At 33.2% G+C, this 18,682-nt stretch overlaps 3 protein-coding genes across 4 annotated transcripts in view; all 3 read left to right on the top strand.

Moving 5' to 3' along the window:
* LOC117123946 overlaps positions 1-9,013 on the top strand; it is a 10,036-nt gene extending 1,023 nt beyond the window's left edge. Inside the window, exons 2-9 of one of the 2 annotated variants that reach the window (XR_004447908.1) lie at positions 1,230-1,245; positions 1,855-1,947; positions 3,181-3,235; positions 3,659-3,763; positions 5,056-5,235; positions 5,636-5,869; positions 6,314-8,098; positions 8,806-9,013. Coding sequence is in view for 1 of the 2 variants with exons in the window: in XM_033270042.1 (XP_033125933.1) it covers positions 1,230-1,245; positions 1,855-1,947; positions 3,181-3,235; positions 3,659-3,763; positions 5,056-5,235; positions 5,636-5,869; positions 6,314-6,448 (818 nt within the window). In the remaining variant the exon portion in view is untranslated. Of the gene's footprint in view, positions 1-1,229; positions 1,246-1,854; positions 1,948-3,180; positions 3,236-3,658; positions 3,764-5,055; positions 5,236-5,635; positions 5,870-6,313; positions 8,307-8,805 lie in introns of those variants that run through there. The other variant, XM_033270042.1, reaches the window with a different exon arrangement.
* Positions 9,014-10,059: 1,046 nt separating this feature from the next.
* On the top strand, positions 10,060-13,881 carry LOC117123912. Its single transcript, XM_033269981.1, has 7 exons — positions 10,060-10,328; positions 10,938-10,944; positions 11,400-11,492; positions 11,630-11,696; positions 11,918-12,019; positions 12,429-12,608; positions 12,885-13,881. The coding sequence occupies exons 1-7, from the start codon at positions 10,271-10,273 to the stop codon at positions 12,942-12,944; spliced, it is 567 nt and encodes a 188-aa protein (XP_033125872.1). The 5' UTR covers positions 10,060-10,270; the 3' UTR covers positions 12,945-13,881.
* A 1,431-nt stretch (positions 13,882-15,312) lies between these two features.
* Positions 15,313-18,508, top strand: LOC117123970 (fibropellin-1-like). The gene is made up of 7 exons (XM_033270070.1): positions 15,313-15,698; positions 16,079-16,137; positions 16,795-16,879; positions 17,602-17,648; positions 17,756-17,866; positions 18,092-18,247; positions 18,348-18,508. Exons 2-7 carry the CDS (start codon positions 16,086-16,088, stop codon positions 18,506-18,508), a joined length of 612 nt encoding a protein of 203 aa, XP_033125961.1. The 5' UTR covers positions 15,313-15,698; positions 16,079-16,085.
* The last annotated feature ends 174 nt before the right edge of the window (positions 18,509-18,682 follow it).

The raw sequence follows: 18,682 nt of genomic DNA, 5'->3' as shown, positions 1-18,682 counted from the left end.
GGTTACACTATGGATAATTAGTCCATTAATTAGAAACTGCATTATACTGTAGTATTATAGTAGGTGTACAACTAATTTTATCAATGTTTGTGATTTAATATGCATGTGCACTAATACGGTAGACTTTCATCTGTTTATCAATATTGTACATTATACTGTCTCTTGACTTATCGAAATTGTATCAAATCTTATATATCCAGTCGATGGTAGAGCATAACAAAAATTAATAGCTTTCCTTTTTTCCCCAAATATTTAAAAACAAAACAAAAACAAAAACGATTGCGGAAGCACAGCTTGTGGAAAGCCGATTTAATTTGAGTTTGAGTTATAATTTACTAATTTGAATGAAATATTTTCCTAACATGGCTTTCTACACCTATACAATAAGGCTATTGTACAACAAATACCGGTATTAAATATTGACTGAAGTCGTTAACGGTATGCTTCTTTTAAACAAGTCCTGTTTTCCATGCGTCATCATGTAGGACTAACCCCTTCTGTATATTTCTTATTATTCTTTTCTCCACGCATGACTACTATTCAATCAGATTTTGTTTGAAAGAAAACCACAGAGGTGTGGGCGATTGAATTCAATTTAAAAAATGTATATTTAATGTGTAGGCCCAAAATAGTGATTGTGTTGTACAGTTATAATGTATTCCTAGAGGTAATAAATGACTGGAGGTAACAAATTCGTTGCATTCTTCGTTCTTTATATGCCTATGTCAATCCATTCACTCATTTCTATATAGGCCTACTAGTTTCAAATATAACTACAAGCAGTCTCTGATTCAGGTATAGTACATGAACTGCAACTGATCACTTAGACCATGAATTAAAAAAAAAATAAATGAAACGAAACGAATGTGTGTGACACAACCTCAATAACGTTAGTGATTTGAAATATATGACTGTATTACTGTTGTATTATGACTAACAGAAATAGTACACCCCTTCCAACACGCCCGTAATTATTATCCTATTTAGTATAATAATAATAATAATAATAATAATAATAATAATAATAATAATTATTATTATTATTATTATTATTATTATTATTATTATTATTATTATTATTATTGTCTATAGTATTGACATATGAATGGTCTATATTTATTTTAGTTTTATTATTATATTATCATCATAATATAATATTAATCATACAAATATTACTAATAATTTACTTTATGTATTTCTTTAATTTCATATTTGTTGCTCGACACTAGTATCAGCACAACAAACGTAAGTAGGCCTATAATTTACTAAATTAATAACGTTTAAAAAAAGGACACGTTGTCAATATAAATTCCTAACAAATCATCATCATTATGATCGGCATCATCATGACCATTGACATCATCGTCTTCTTGATCCTCCTTCTCCTCATCATCATCATTGTCATCATTACTTTCATGATCTTTCTCATGATCATTATAAACAATCATCATTATCATTATCAACATTATCATTGCTTAGGGCATTGAGTTATATTATCGTTTAGTCGTCTTGACTGTAAAAAGTACTCTTTTTACAAAGATGAAGTGATAGGCCTATATTATTTCATTCAACTGATATATATTTAAACAATTTCGATAATACATCAAATAAACTTCTTGTATGACTGTCACTATTGTATTTTTTATGACTGTAGAGCCCTGATGATCAAATAATTTTATCCAGCTTCACGTGTATTATAATTAATATCGAATAACTCTTATTTTCTTGACTTAACATAAATGAAATTCGATATTAGGCCTATATTAGTATTATTATAAGCAATGCTCATAATTATTTCCATTATTATTATTGTTATTACCATTATCATCATTAATATGATTATTATTTTTACAGGTACAAGAAAGTAAAAACATCATTTAGTTTTGTTCTTGTTCAGAGCATCGTCGGCACTGTCAAGGCAGTCGAGGATGCGGCAGATTTTCAATCGTAAGCAGTCAATTCACATTCAGACCATTGTTTAAATAATTTTTTGTGGATTTTATATTTGGGCCTATTGCATGAATGTGCATTTTAATGTCAAATATTATTTAAAAAGTGAGATGTATCCATAGTAACCATGCCTGCTTGCCATGCGTATTTTTGTCTGACTGAAGGCTTCTCTGCTTACATTGAACAATTTAGATGCAGGGCGTACGGTGAAAAATCTTAAGGGGGGAGGGGGGTCGAAACGAAAGCGCAGGGGGAAAGCTGAACTCGGAGCAATTTAGCGAAGCTTTCAGAATTCGCGGGGTGCGTTATTTGTGACTGAAGCGAGCAACTAGGCTGGGGCTAGGGGGACGCAAAAGGGGAAAAATGTACGTTTTTAGTGCATTAAGTTCAATACCAAGTCTGACAAAATAGACTTAATTGTAAACGTAGTTTTTGGGCAACACCAGACTATATTCACTCAATATACCATCAGCCTATGGATTGCGGAACTCCTGAATACGGGCCTGTGAGCATTTCAGATTAAAGAATTAAAACAAAAATGGGGTTTTTTTTTCTTTTTCGTGGGATCGTCCCACTTTTAATTTAAAAAAAAATAAAGTTATAAATGTATATACTGTATTTTGTAGTACCCCCATACCGGTCTATTGCAATAAGCTTTGATTTTTATTTCGTATTAAGAGTGGATACGGTACGCTAACTTCCTGTTTCTAATGATAGGCGTTCATTCTTGTTTATGAAAGAAAATTCCGATATACAAAGCTGTATTTTACAATTATAATGCGTTGCATTTTTTGTCGTCATCATTGAAGAATTAGTTTAAAAAACAACGATATATGGGACAATTTAAGAGTGTGTATGAGATTATTATGAAAGGCTGTCACTAATAACAGGGTGAATCATCACAACGATGAACAGTCATGTGCATTAGATACGAAATATAAAATGTTGGATTAAAAGAAACAATGAAGAGTGTGATCAAATTAAAGGATAAAATTCGGCCTTACAGCTACCGTCATCACGCTGACTATATGTTTTAATATTGGATTGGAACCCTGACCTTACAAGACTCTATGCCTATAAACATAATAAATATAGTGTTCATTATTTTGCTTTTTGTTTTGATAAAAATAATATATCTTTAATTCTTATTGTACTTATAACTTTTTACTGTTGTGTGCTTAAAATATTATCTAATACAAAACTAAAATTGAATGATTATGATGTTTTTAGATCACTTGGTCGGCATATAAAGACGACGTTCAACGCATCTATAGAGGAAATTGAAGTAAGTTCAATGGAAAATAGTGTACCGATTTATTTTCTATACACATGTACTGTTATACACACAGACTTAACGTCACATCTAAAGGATGTGTAATTGACCTTTTCGGAGTGTTCAAACTTAGCAACTAACCAATCAGAACAGGGTTAAGAATACGCGCGTGTCTCAAAAACACACGTGTCAAACAGACGCACGTGTTTACACTGTCGTTTTTTGGGACAGTTGCAATAATTCAATGGGCGAGCTTAGTGGATGGGTCCGTTAGAGACCATCTTTGCCTGCAGTCTCCAACACTCTCTCTTTATCCCAATTCTTTTTCGCTGGGCTAACTCGCCTTCGTGGTGGTTACTATACAAATAATACAAACTAATAATAATTATTATCGGGCAATAAAACGAATAAAATTATGTGTTTTTATTGTTTCAGACTTCACCGAGGTCTACGTGGGAGAACGTGGATGTTTCTTATAAACTTGTTACTGACTTAGATAGCACATATTCTTTAGCTGTCAGAGATACTATGACAAACGTTGTAAGTGAATATTTCGTGTTGATCATTTCAATGTTTTACGTTCAATTTTATAGCTGAGGAGGGGCTGTAGCTTGGTGGTTACGATGCTTGACCTCCACTACAGTCTCAAATGGGCCAGAAATAGCAGAAAATGTTGCATTGATATATTAATTTACTTGCAATGTTTTAACTTTAGTGTATTGCTTGCTATGCTTTGCATTTAATTTGCAAAATAAACGCTGACTAAAGGACAAGTCACTTGCTGTGACTGATTGAAATATAAAGTTAAAGTAGAACTGTATGCACAGCAAATCGTATTCAACTGTGAACTCATCCAATGTAATTGAGTTTACTTCGCGATTCCGTTAACTCCATTTCAATCATCCTCATTAAACATAAACATCCCATGATCTCTCCACCTTGGGTCCTTGTGATTGGCAGTGATGAAGTGCGTAGCTATACGCGCATGACTGTTTAGAGCGCATGTGGTTGACCTTAACCCATGTGATGAGTGTTTTTAACTCAACCAACCTATCAAAATACAAATATCCTTTACAGTATACGGTATCTGACATGAAATCATAGGCCTATTATTCCCCGATGCTGTATAATTTATTAACTGTTCAGTTATTTTTCGAAAAATCAATAGTGTCCCACCACTAACAATCTAAACTCGTAAAACCGTAACGACAATCGATTCATAATTGAAAACACACAATTCAGTAATTGATCTTTCTTTCCTATAGTTCACACTTTGCTATTCAATTTGACGCTACTTTGAAAGATACCGAAATTTCGTCAACAAATGTAAACATGACATATTTTATAGATAAATATGTACCAACTGAACATGCGCGTTGACATTCAATCTGTGACCAGCAATATATTTATTTGTGAGTGAAGCAGCTTTGAGAAACCAACGGGGAAAAAAAAAATATTTAAACAATGTTTTATCTCGACAGTTTTTCCCCATTCAACACATTTTGTAGAAATAACAGCAATAATCAAAAGATATATGATATTTACGTAAACAGTATGCCTATTAATTAAAGTCTTGGTTGATATGAGTCGAGTATGTACGTATTTATTTGTATCTTTATTGGAAGTTATGTTCATGCCATGAAGTTTGTATGTATACATGAAGTGATACAATATCATCATTCCCATATATGAGCAAATCACTGGTAAATTTACATACAACTTGATAGGTGTGAACGGAGCCTTTATTTTAAGCTATATTATTATGTCTACACTTCATTTAAAGTTACTCTAAACCATATAATATCCCACATTTCATTTTCTTTCTCTCTTAGATTCGTATTGGAGAATATGTTTTCTCATATAATAGTATATCTTTCAAAAGTAAAAATGGAAGTCTTATTACAAAAGAATCTTGGAAGGAGACCTGGTATGAAATCGGTCATCAAATTTTATACGCCGCCATTGTGGCAATTGTTAGCATTTCAATATTTGCAGTTGCTGTTCATTTTACAGTAAGTAGGCAGCCTTATGGCTTAAAACATACTTGTTTATTGTAAGAAAGAAAAATGCCTATTGTCTCAGTATATAACATACGCATAGGGCATGTTATATTAGATGTGATAACAGTGGCGTATCTGGGATTCTGGGAGTCTTATGGGGTGGGGATGATGTGGGGGCGCGAAGGTGGAGTTGGGGGCTCAAAGTGAGGGGCACTAGGTCGCGAAATAAGGTGATAGGCCTATATGAGATGATTTTTAACTACTTCAGGGGGATTTTTTGGTTCGGACATTTTTAATGGGAGCGAATAAGGGCACGAGCTTTTTGATTGGAAGGGGCCACGCGCATACCTAGATACGAAATTGTGTGATAATTCTTCTCGTTGTACACCCCTTTATCAAATTTCTTTTGCAGTGTCGGTGGGGCAAGCGGCGTCCTGCTACAGAAGGACGATACATTTTAAATGAAACACCACGTACAAGCAGAGCAATGCCAAATGTTGATAATCCGTACCTGGAAGAAGTAGCGCCAGACGATGGGGGTACCCTCAAAGCAAATGAATCCGATGCTGCCGGAATGAATGGAAAGGTGCATTCAAACGGAGAAATCACATCAAACGATGAAAAAATAGAAATGAAAACATTAAAGGTGAGATGATCTTCATCATTTTAAAATCAAACCGAACTTGACTTCACCTTGAAAAGTTAGCAAATTTGCAGTTGGTATCATCCGTCTCACATTGCGATTTTTAAAACTTCATAATAATTACCGTATGCTATCGGAATGCGAAATAGAATAACAATATGCCTATATTCATTATGTTTTCCGATCAATACGCAACAAAAGACAATTCGAATACAACAACAATCTACATGATACTCAATCATTATCCAAAGTGAAATAGTTTTTGTGACAAATAGGCTTATTCATGTAACGGAACTTACAAAATACCACAATGGCAGCAATGTTTAAATATGAATTGTTTTTTTTGTTTTTGTTTTTTTCTAAATATATACATTTTTGGAGTAGAGCTATGCCAATGAATACCTATTTATCGAATGAATTATTATATTATAATTTTTTTACTTCCAGGAAGAAAATTCTCAAGCTGATGGGAAAAACTCCGGAACAGACAATAAAGGTTTTGAGAATGAAAATTCAGTTTTCGCAAAACTGGTTTACTCAGAGTATTCAGTGCCAGCAAAACATTCACACGAATTTTTATAGTACCTGTACTCAGTTTACGGTGATGCAAAGCGCGCATGTCAATGTTGTGTATGGCGCGCATACACTGTCGTAAACGTTGCGATTTATAGAGGGAAAACCATAAAAACACGGATGGCGTTTATATCTGTAGAAGTATACTGTTGAATTAAACACTGGGTTTTATAAAAAAAAAACAAAAAAAACATATATATATATATATACATGTATATATATATATATATATATATATATATATATATGTACAGCAAAAAAAAATTATGAATTTGATTCATATATTATTAGTTATTATTATTAATATTTTGTTCATCCACACACAGTGCAAGTGTGATGTATCAAAATATTATTGCGATGTCACTGACGAAACCATTCAAAATGAAGCTGTTGTCGATTCCTGATGATGACATAATTAATGTCGAAATATTGAATCTCGACACGATGGCGTGCATTTCGATACTTGGAGTATGTACTATACTGTATTATACTATCGTATCTGAGATTAATCAGTGGACCTTCGGTTTTAAGCTGTTGACAATTCAGTAAACAATATTATTTGGACGTGGTATACGTATTTAAATTTCATGGCAAGAAAAGTCAAACGCAAATCGTTTCCAGTCTCAACAGAATTAACATAGACAAAACACCATAAACTAATGTACATTATTAGGCCCCCGATTAGGCCTTTGTGATACTTTAGTTCAGACACTGTTGCATATTCTAAATTTAAGTTGATAGCAATAAGAAAAAAACTTATTATTCATATACTAAAAGCGTTTGTACTACCTGGTTAATGATAAAATATCTTAGAAAAGAACAAATATTAGGCTTGCATTAAAATGAACCTGCTGCTGCGAAGTGCCTTGAATATAAATATATATAATATTATTCGAATAATTAAGGAAGTATTTTTATCACTATGACAATATAATATGTATATAGGGCCTATAATATACAAAAAACATTATAGGCCGATATGATCAGGTGCTTAATACTGTAATCCAGTAATGGCACTGAGAGGGTCGATGTATCCGATGGGTGCCGATTTCCCAGACGAAAGTGGCGTGGCCGGGGGGTGGGGCAGCCCAGAACCCCTCAGAGGGGGTGGGAAGCCCTCGTAAACTCTGATAATTTAAGATTAAGAGGCTTATTTTAATAAATTTTAGAGTCTTACATTCCGTAACAATTACATAGATTTTCCGCCGGTGTTGTTCTCCCGACGGGAGGGGCGAGGAACACTTGCCTTTCTTCCTTTCTCCCCCGCTGACGCCATCGTTGGACAAAACTATATCAACGGAGCATATAAACTAGAACACTTGTAGGCCCTATTAGAAATCAGGTCGACATGTAGCATTACACAAAAATAGTTTAGAGTTTATCTTTTCATGTATCTTTATTTTAGAGTTTATCTTTTCATGTATCTTTATATACTCTTTGTATAATTAGCGTCCATATTGCGAACTACCAAATAACGTAATTCAAATTATTTATAAGACATTTTTCTAAGCATTGTAATATGTAAAGTTTTATTACAAGTGACAATTTCAGAAATAGTGTTGCCCTTTTATAAGCCCACAACTTTGGGTTTAAATTTAATAATCCAAATCAATCATTCATTTTTAAATACCCTTTCCGATTATATTTTAAAGCAATAAGGTGTCCACCCACAACTAAATTTAGTACGGTACGTTTACTTAGTTCAATGGAGTTGAGAAGGTGGTGGAAGTTGTTCTCGGATGAGTGTTGACTATAATGACTGGAGTTAATTACCAAAAAGCCTATATTAAAGGGACGGGAAACCTGTCACTTAGGCGCTACGTAAATGTCTTAACAGATGAAATAAACGGTAATTTGACAATATTTACTTAACATTTTATACTCTTTCATTGATTGTTATTTAATGTCACAGTAAATAATAATAATTTTGGTGGCCGTCCATGTAAATTTTGAATTAATTCAGAAATTGGAATCAAACTTTAATTAGATTTTTCCAAACCTTCCCAATTGAATGTCATTTAATAATTTAATTAATCACAACAGCCATATTTTCAGCAATGATATATACATGACATCATTTTTAAGATTGGTTCAGTGGCGGCCCACACACAGTGCAAGTGTGATGTATCAAAATATTATTGCGATGTCACTGACGAAACCATTCAAAATGAAGCTGTTGTCGATTCCTAATGATGACATAATTAATGTCGAAATATTGCATCTCGACACGATGGCGTGCATTTCGATACTTGGAGTATGTATTTTACTATCGTATCAGAGATTAATCAGTGGACCTTTCGGTTTTAAGCTGTTGACAATTCAGTAAACAATATTATTATTTTTTATTATATTTTAAAAGCAATAAGGTGTCCACCCACAACTAAATTTAGTACGTTTACTTAGTTCAATGGAGGTGAGAAGGTGGTGGAAGTTGTTCTCTGATGAGTGTTGACTATAATGACTGGAGTTAATTACCAAAAAGCCTATATTAAAGGGACAGGAAACCTGTCACTTAGGCGCTACGTAAATGTCTTAACAGATGAAATAAACGGTAATTTGACAATATTTACTTAACATTTTGTACTCTTTCATTGATTGTTATTTAATGTCACAGTAAATAATAATAATTTTGGTGGCCGTCCATGTAAATTTTGAATTAATTCAGAAATTGGAATCAAACTTTAATTAGATTTTTCCAAAACTTCCCAATTGAATGTCATTTAATAATTTTAATTAATCACAACAGCCACAAGGAGGGACATACGGAGGATCCAAATGACTTCGGTCAACTTAAGTTGTGTGAGACCTTTTACCTTGTTTCGCGAACCTATTTTTTTTAAAAAGCTTTCTTAATTTTAAACAAATAGTTTTTTTTAAATACCCAAACGGAGAAAATAAAAGTAAAATTTTATTGGTGAATGTAAACAGTGTAGTAATGGGTTCATGGTCAAATGTTTAAAATTTTTAATGGTCAATGGTCATGATCATGGTCAAATTTTAAACTAGGAAGAGCTATATGTGACATATCTTATTTTTGGAGATTTCAAGGCAGCGGCAGACGTAATAAAAAATATAGAAAAACTTTTATTTTTTTCTGAAATTTCCATTTTTGTTGTGGTGGCGGGTGCGCTAATTGGCCAAAATAAAATTTTATATTTATACGAAATCATCATTATTGGAGGGTGGCAGGTTCGGTAAACAATGTATAAAAAATGTGTCTCCTCAGGTGATGTATGAAATGGATGTGGCACTATATGGGTGGAAGTGGCACTTCTTTTTCATCATCCTCACCGTCATCAGGAAAATCAACATCATCAACAGAACCACTACCACACCATCCTTTATCATTACCAAAATCATTTTGCCAGTTAACGAAGACATTCGTGATAGTCGCTATTGGCAATCTTTACCCCGTGTGATTAACTACAAAATACTGTACAATTCCAGCCAAGTCACAACATAAACAGAAACAACAAAAAGGAATCCATTGATTTTACATAAGTCTACATAAAAATGACGAAGTGACGTTGCTAAAGAGCACTACCGTATTCATTGAAATCACTCAAACAGGTTAATTCCATTCAAATGCTCCACTGAAGCGCACCTTCTTTGAATCATTGCTACACCTTTTTGATACACATTGTATTTTATCCAAGCCCAATGTAAATGAGATTGCAATAAAGATTACGTATATACAACTTTCGCACTCCTTTCAAGGTAGTTCCCTTCGATCCTTTGGGCTGTTATTAAGCCGTCGTTTCTTATTTTGACACTGTGTATTGATCGAGTAAAACAGTAGGCCCTATAAATAGAGTGGGACTGGCTTTCAACATGGTCTCCACAACAATTAAAGTGTCTTTCGTCGTATATCTTTTCCTCTTTATTACAGGTAAGGAACTTAATGTTATATCATTTTGGTGGGAGTGGCAAGAATGAATCACAAAGTTGAGTTTATTAGAATTCATCGTTTAACAGCAGGCTAAGGGATGAGTAATAAAATTATGATCCGGTTTTAAGTGAGGTTATACAACTGCATGGGTTGTAGTAAATTAATGGTAGGCGTACTTTGTATGTTTAAGCCTGGTCTTATATAAGGGGTATTTTGTCCTTTTCCCTTAGCCTCAGCGGTACTGACCAACAGAAATTCTTCACCCCTCAAACATCTTACAATAGGCTGTGTCATATTGATAGGATGGCCAGGTAGAATAGGTCTTTTTTGTTTTGGATGACTCTCAAGGTAACCCGTGTGTTGACCTTTCGAATATTTCTCACCCCTCCTATCACACACAATATTGTTGTTTAAACCGTGTCCTTCACGGTACATAATGGGCCTATTTTTTGCTTAAACATTCTCCCCCACCTTACATGGCCGGAATTGATATAGGCCTATTTGATATTTCAATTTAAACAAATTTAATAGCGATGTTCTTTTTTTTTGTTTCTTTTCATATTGGTCAAACTCCATAATACCGTCTTCACTGATATTATTGTACAACAGAAATTACGTAAGTATTTTCATTTATTCTTATTACCAGTAGGCGTATGTTGCTATAGCATAATACTTTTAAACAATATTATTAATAATTATATCATAATATTATTATATTAACATAAATAATAATGACGATTACTAGTGTTAGTATAATTATTGTTAATAAATTCAATACCTCATGATTTATATAATTTATTATTAATAATATAAATAATAATGATATTATAATTAATAATATGAATAATAATGATATTATAATTTGCAATTTGTAATTTAGAATATGTCATTTGTAACAGACTCTACTGTTGAGTCGCAAATTTACAAAAAGCGGAAAATAAGTTACACTACATTTTTTGGTTAATTCCAATTAGTAGGCTTATGCAGCCAGTCGTATTTTTATTTTGTTTTCTTTCTTTAAATATGTGCAATGAATATCTGAAATCAAATCGTAAACAATATATTTTACAGGGCGAAAGGCTATGTCAACACCGAAATATCATTTCGGTTAAACACACAGGGTAATGATGTTAGTGGAATTATCATGGAGGACGATTTTAAAATGTAAGTTCTTTTCACAAATAAAGTTCAATAAAGTACTATTTATAAATCAATATCACGAAATTTATTTATAGCATCATTTAATGTATATTACAATTAATATTATGTCTATATAAGTTTAACATTTGAATTTATTTCAGGTCTTTGTCTGACGATCTTAAAATGAAATACGATTTTTCAAGTGAAGCGGATTTTGACAAAATAAAGGTTTGAAATATTAATTCGGGGGTGCGAGTGGACGTCCGCGCCACCAGTCACTGCCCCCACTGAACATTTTAAAACAAAATCATTACACTCAAGTATTAACAATACCTCATATCATCTTATTTTGACAACCCCCATTATTGTTATTAACATTAAATTCATATATACCATGCAACTTTAACAAATGACGCATAATCAGTTACAAATTAATGATTTCTTTATAGGTTGAAATGGAAGGGAGTGATGATCTGATAGTGTCACTTACATTGGTAATTGACTATTTCAACGATGGAGATACCAAAGCAAAAGATAATATGATAGCGAAGGTAAAACTTTTTTGGTTTTTGGGAGTTTTTTTTTTTTATTATTTTTTTTTTGGGAGGTGATCTGCCAATCATGCAAAATGAATATTAAGGAAGTGAGTGGGGGATGAGGAAATAAAAATCTGTCTTTGCCTCAGAAAGATTCACCAAATTTGGTCTATTGCCTGGTGACAAAAAAGCATAGGGAGTTTTGTATAATAAAAAACATGTAATACTTGAAAAGTAAAGTGCACTTCCGGCCCCCTAGAAGCCCCTCCCTGGGGCACCTCTATTTCAAATTCCTGGATCCGACACTAAAAGAGGTACCGTAAGTTAATGGGTGTCATGGAAAGTATTAAGAAAATCGTGCAAACTGCCAAACATGTCATTTTGCCAAAAATGTATATTACCTGTATTTTTTTGGATCGAATAGGTCGATGCTGGACGATATGAGTTTATGTACGGAGATAATACACTGACATCCGTTGCTGGTACTTTGGATTATGAAAAAGACTGGAGGGAGAATTGGTACCACATCGTTCACAATGTCACAATCATGTTGTTTGTGGCACTATTCCTCATCGCACTATTTCTCGTGGGAACATGGTACATGGTGAGTAGGCCTAGCCTATATCAAGCATCAAAATAGAATTATTGCCATGTGTTCCAATAAGTTGAAATGAAAATAAAAACTAGAAAAAGTGCCTTTGTCATTAATTGTCTGCAATATAATGGTTTCTATTTTCTGCAGGTTGTGTGATAATAAACAACATCTAGGCCTATTCGGCTCTGCGTTATTCAAACCTTTATCACTCTAAATTATGGCTATTCACATTAACCTTATGTTTCATAATGATGATTTTTAATCACTGTCCTTTTTTTCTAACAGTGGGTATCAAGAGGCAAAAAGCAGAAGGTTGATCGAACTGTCCATTCATTCACAAATTAAAACACGATGAATGCATCAAAAACAACTGTGCAGAAGGATGATATAACATGTAATAATGAAACGACTTGAAAAATGAATATGATATTTGCTTGCTTTGTATAAAAAATATTTTCCTCATCAACAGATATATAAATAACGTCGGTGTTCCTATTATTTGCAGTCCTTAAGTTGTTTAGTATCAATTTAAGAATTTATAGTTGTAAAAATCTGTAAATTATTAAAAACTAAATAAGACAATTCGTAGTTCTAACTGCGCATGTCCTGCAAGGCGAATCGACATAAACAGACAAACACACAACAGACACAGCATTTTATGTCGATGCGCATGCGCAACAGACACAGCATTTTATGTCGATGCGCATGCGAATTATGAATTGTCTTATTGCTTTATTCTTAGTCCAATTTTGGCTACGCCTACAGTTTTTTCCGAAGTGTCAATCAAACTTAACAACTGGCCAATCAGAACAGTGCCAGGAAGACGCGTGCGTTCAACAAAAACACGTTTGGTCCCACACAAACACAAGTGTTTACATACATTTACGCTATTTGTTTTGTGGGACCTTAGCAAGAATGTCAAAGGGGCGGGGCTTAGCAGAAGTTGAAAGGTCACAGCTAATGATATATTAACTCTTCACTTAATTTTCCAAGAAAACATATAAACGTTTTTATGATACTTGTTTGTCATGGTTTGGCGCTGTTTATCGCTTTGTACATTTTAAATTATTATTATGGACGGTTGATAAGTCTCATTTTATAGATGAATATGTTGTTAACTAAATAATTTAATTTTTAATAAAAAGCTCAACGCCATATCCATATCTGTAATATTTTGTCTATAGTATATGTTAATTATATTAGCTGAAATTTCAATATATATTTCACGTTCCAAACGGTTAACTGACATATAAAGTAAGAAATAAAAATTAGCAAAAACTTCTCCTCTTGCATATTTCATTTTATTTCATCTATTCATCAATTACTGTAATCAACAGTAATTGTGTTTGCTTATTTTAAAATAATAAATCAAAGGATATATAGGTCTATACAAATCAAAGGTATATATAAATATATATATGTATATATATATATATATATATATATATTTAAATGCGGCATGATAGAACAATAAATACTGACACGCTATCATAATAATCAAAGATAACGTCAGTCTGAATGTAACTAGTTCGAAAGAAGCCCACATTATTCAATTAAATTCAAATAAACATTTATTTCCTCAAACCATAAGAACAATATAAACAATTTAAAGGATGAGAATAAAAAATAGTTAAAGGGGGCATAGCCAAAAAAGCAAATGCTTGTGTGAGACAAGCCCGAAAACGAGTAAAAATTCAACAAGTTATAATAATACTAATAATAATTAAGATTAAAACAATAACAGGAACAGAAGACAAACAAAATAAAAAACAAAAAACGGGTTACAAGAAGAAAAGGACAAAAAAGAGACAAAAAACGACAACATTGATCGTCTACAGAGGACGAAGATTTATTCGGGTTTTAATTTTTGTAACTAGAAATTAAGTGATTCTTAAGATTTAAAGAAAAGCTTTCTTCGATTCACTTTTTTATGTGGTCAGTTAGATTGTTCCATAGTTTGGGTCCGCTAAATCTAATAGGCCTATTATGCTGAAAAGAAGTCTTTTTATGCTTGGGAATATGCAATCTGCGTGCAGATCTAGTACGGTAGGAGTGGTAATATGAGTTTGGGTGGAATAAGGGGGGTATAAGGATTTAGTTGAAGAATAAAGAAAATTGCATTGTTGAAGTACATTTATGTCTTTAAGTTTGAGTAAGTTGAGGGACGTAAATAACGGGTCAGTGTGAGCTAGTGGTGAAGCGCCTGCTATTATGCGTACTGTTTTTTTGTTTAATGAAAAGACTGGTAAGGTTTGATTGATAAGTATCGCACCAAACTATATTGCAATAACTCAAGTAGGGAAGGACAATGCTACAGTAGAGAGTGCGGAGGATATTAAGTGGGATATAAGAAGACAGTCTAAAAATGATACCAACTCTTATACACATCTTATATATATATATATATATATATATATATATATATATATATATATCCTTAAAATTGATTCAACAATCTTTATCACCGAATGGAGGCGATTCCCTTTTTCAAACGTAGGCCTAATTGTTATGCATAATCATAAGGAAATGCACCCAAAAACAACTGAAATCAGATAAATTCTTCCAAGCTTATGGAAATGCATTCCTTAATATCACTACGGCATATTTTTATAGCTTTATTTTCACTTTTATCAGTGGGATGTGACGTCATGGATATTATTGACCTCAGTGCATCCGGCTTTCTAAATACCTATTGAACCAACAGTGTATGTCTTGCGTCATAGAATCCAATAGGACTGGTCCTTCTTGGAAACGAACTGTTAGCATGCTTCTTAGGATAAATCTTTTATATAAATAAGTAAAATGCATTTATTTTCGTAGGTATAAATATCGATGCATTGTTGTTGGCAAATGCAATACCACCAGGTAGTACCATAATATGTACTATTAGTTGTAGATAAGAAATGCGTTTGTTATAGATGTGAAAACAGATTACTCTCGGATTACTATTAAACATAGGGATTAAACGGCCACTTAACCGTCGACCTAATTTTCAGAGTCACTTAATAGCCAAATCTGAAGATCATATATCCAAGGCCTTTGAGGAAAAAACTGACTCAATTTTAGCTCAGATCAATTGAATTCCGGAACTTCATAAAGGTAAGACTTAACATTTATAAACAAAAATATGCATGTAAACTTGTTTTCAATAGAGTTGATCGTTATTTTAATCGAATTTAGGATTGTACTTCGATGGGGACAGTTTGTTTTTCCCCTCAAAATTGATAAAACATTGCAACAATCTTTATTACCGAATGAAGGCGATTCCCTTTTCAAACGTAGGTTTAATTGTTATGCACTGTGATGTGTACGATATGGGCATACGCTCATTAATCAAGACCATAAAATTGATATCCTTCTTTACCAACACTGGTCTTATAAATAGGCCTGAAATCAGCTGGAAATACATACTGGCAAGAGAATAGAAAAATGTGTACAATGTACAAATATAACATTGACCAGTTGTGTTTTCTATATAGATAAAAAATGCGTCTACTCAGGTATATTTGTGGCCTGCATGTGATTGGACTGCTCGAATGTAAGTTTGTGCAATTTTGTATTTATCTATATACGCTGTAGCAAAGAAGTTTGCCTTTTAATACCAACAATTTGAGTTTAGTTCTTGCGATAATTCCAGTAACTAAAATTTCACTCTTTGATGGATAACACATACGTTTCAATCATTAACATTGTAAAACTATATAGGCTAACCATACCACCAAATATCCAGGTCGTTGGAGACCCACAAAGGCATGAGGCAATGCCGTAGGCGGCTATTCGCCCTGATATTGTCCCACACCGTTTAATCCTGGCTACGGCATTGGCATGAGGGTCTGTCACAGGTTAGGTTTATCTGAATTAAATAATAAATGATAATTAACTATCATCAACATCATTATAATATATTGCCACGCTCTCATCCTTAACCTTTGTGTTTCAAAATGTTGTGGTTTTTAATTATTTCCTGCTTCTCTCTCATCCTTACGTTTTCGTATCTAGAGCTATACCACTTTGAAAAAAACAAAGAAACAAAAATAGGCCTAACCAAAATACCTGCAGATTGCCTAAATGAATTATACATTTATACGAACAACTACAACAAAATACGGAAACGATTAGCGCAAAAATAATATATCATTGTGGCCATAATTCATTTAATAAATCTTTATGAAATACCATTATGATATATACGCAGGGTCCTTTGGTCAGTCTGTATGTTATGATGGTAGCAGTAATCCGTACACGCAGGGTCAGCAAATTCAGCAAGTCTGCAACACGTGGTAGGTAAAATAAATAATCTATATTTGTATAAATACTGCACTGGGCCTCACATAAGTGTATAGCGTGCAGGCACTGATGTTATTGCACATGAGACAACGCAGAATAATAGTCCATTTGAGTTTTGCGAACATTTTATAAGGTTTTTAGATTTTGTTTTATGGACTATAAAAAATGAAACTATAAACCTAGTTATAATATTTTTAAGTTTTTGCTATTGCTGTTTGTAATTCGTTAAATGGAAGGCTAGTAACAGCAAGGAGCATGTTAAAATCTCTAATTGTTTTAGGAGAGAAAGAGTGTTTGTATAAACCGTGTTTGCTAATGTTTATATGGGCCATAAAAGAATAAAACATGAAACCTAGTTTTTTTATTGCTGTTTTGAATTCGTAACAGCAAGGTCTAGAATGTTCCAATCTCTTGAATTGTTTTAGAAAAGAAGGAGTGTTTTAATGTGTTTGGATGTTAAAGGCCCTGTATGCCAAACGCAAGGCTGTACACCAAAATGTGTAACAGCAACGTGTTCATTGCTGATTTTGTAGAACAGTAACAATCAAGTTTTTTCGGCGTGTTGATAATAATAAACAAATCATTGTAATGTTTTGAGGGCACTATTAATAATTAGTGACCCAAATCAACCATTATTGCACTCACGGCATGAAGGCAATTTCATTAGTGTAATTACCAAATTCCCTAATGTTTCAATCGTCATATTTTTTCCAAGTATTTGCGAAGAGGATGGCTGGAACTGTACACTGAATGCGTGCTCAGGTAAGCATGGACACGAATAATTTCAATTTGTGAGTGATAACTAAGCAATGAGAATAAAATCAGATAATTAAGAAAAGTTCTAAATAGTGATGTTCAATTCTTACCAGATCCTTGCTTTTCGTCACCGTGTGAAAATGGTGGAACGTGTGTACGGAATCAGGACTCGTACAATTGCTTCTGCAAAAGCGGATATTTCGGATCGAACTGCGAAACAGATGGTAAAAGTTAGCCTAACATTTAACTTAAAATTAATTTATTTGACGGTCATCCTTTTTATTGAAGTGTAAACATTCTGAATATGACATCATGATTGGCTGTATGCAACTTCTTTATGTCTAATCAGGACTAAATTCATTGATCATTTATTGATCAGCTAAATTTTTATTCTATCTCATAAAATCATATCTATAAATTAATGATTTTCTAATTTACTCCTGAAATAGAATCCTGTTCAGGCGATGATGATGTGAGCAATGGTTATTGCGATGAGGAATGCTATTGCTTGAATGGAACAGTCACATGTGATCCACCAACGGGATGTCCAGACTTAGAATGCAATAACACAGTTCTGGTTCCCGGGGACTGCTGCCCCATATGCTGTAAGTTCACTGATTATATGTGGCTTATCTTGATTGAAAATAATGTATAAAATGTCTATATCAATCAAACAATTGTTATATATGTATTTATTTTTTTTAGGGCCTGACCCGAAGGCTGGTTTCTGCCCTGAAAGTACTTTCACTTCGATTGGAAGCTGTGAGAATACATGTCAACATGATGTCAACTGCACCGGTGACCAGAAATGCTGCTTCAACGGATGCGGGTTGTCGTGCATCGATCCACATCCAGGTAAGTATTAGCAGACAGCACAGATGCAGGATAGGAAGGGGAAGGTGGTGGGTTATTATAATGATGTTCTTTAACCATTACCATTTCTGCAGTTTACATTGTCTTGTTTTAAGTAGTTCTCATAACTCATACCTCTCCCACACCAGCTAATGCTTTTGTTTATCATCATATTATATATATATATA

This window comes from Anneissia japonica, unplaced genomic scaffold, assembly GCF_011630105.1.
Source record: "Anneissia japonica isolate Jap-2015-1 unplaced genomic scaffold, ASM1163010v1 scaffold287736_len1891122_cov214, whole genome shotgun sequence".
Lineage (NCBI taxonomy): Eukaryota > Metazoa > Echinodermata > Crinoidea > Comatulida > Comatulidae > Anneissia > Anneissia japonica.
This window is presented reverse-complemented; position numbering and strand designations above follow the sequence as displayed.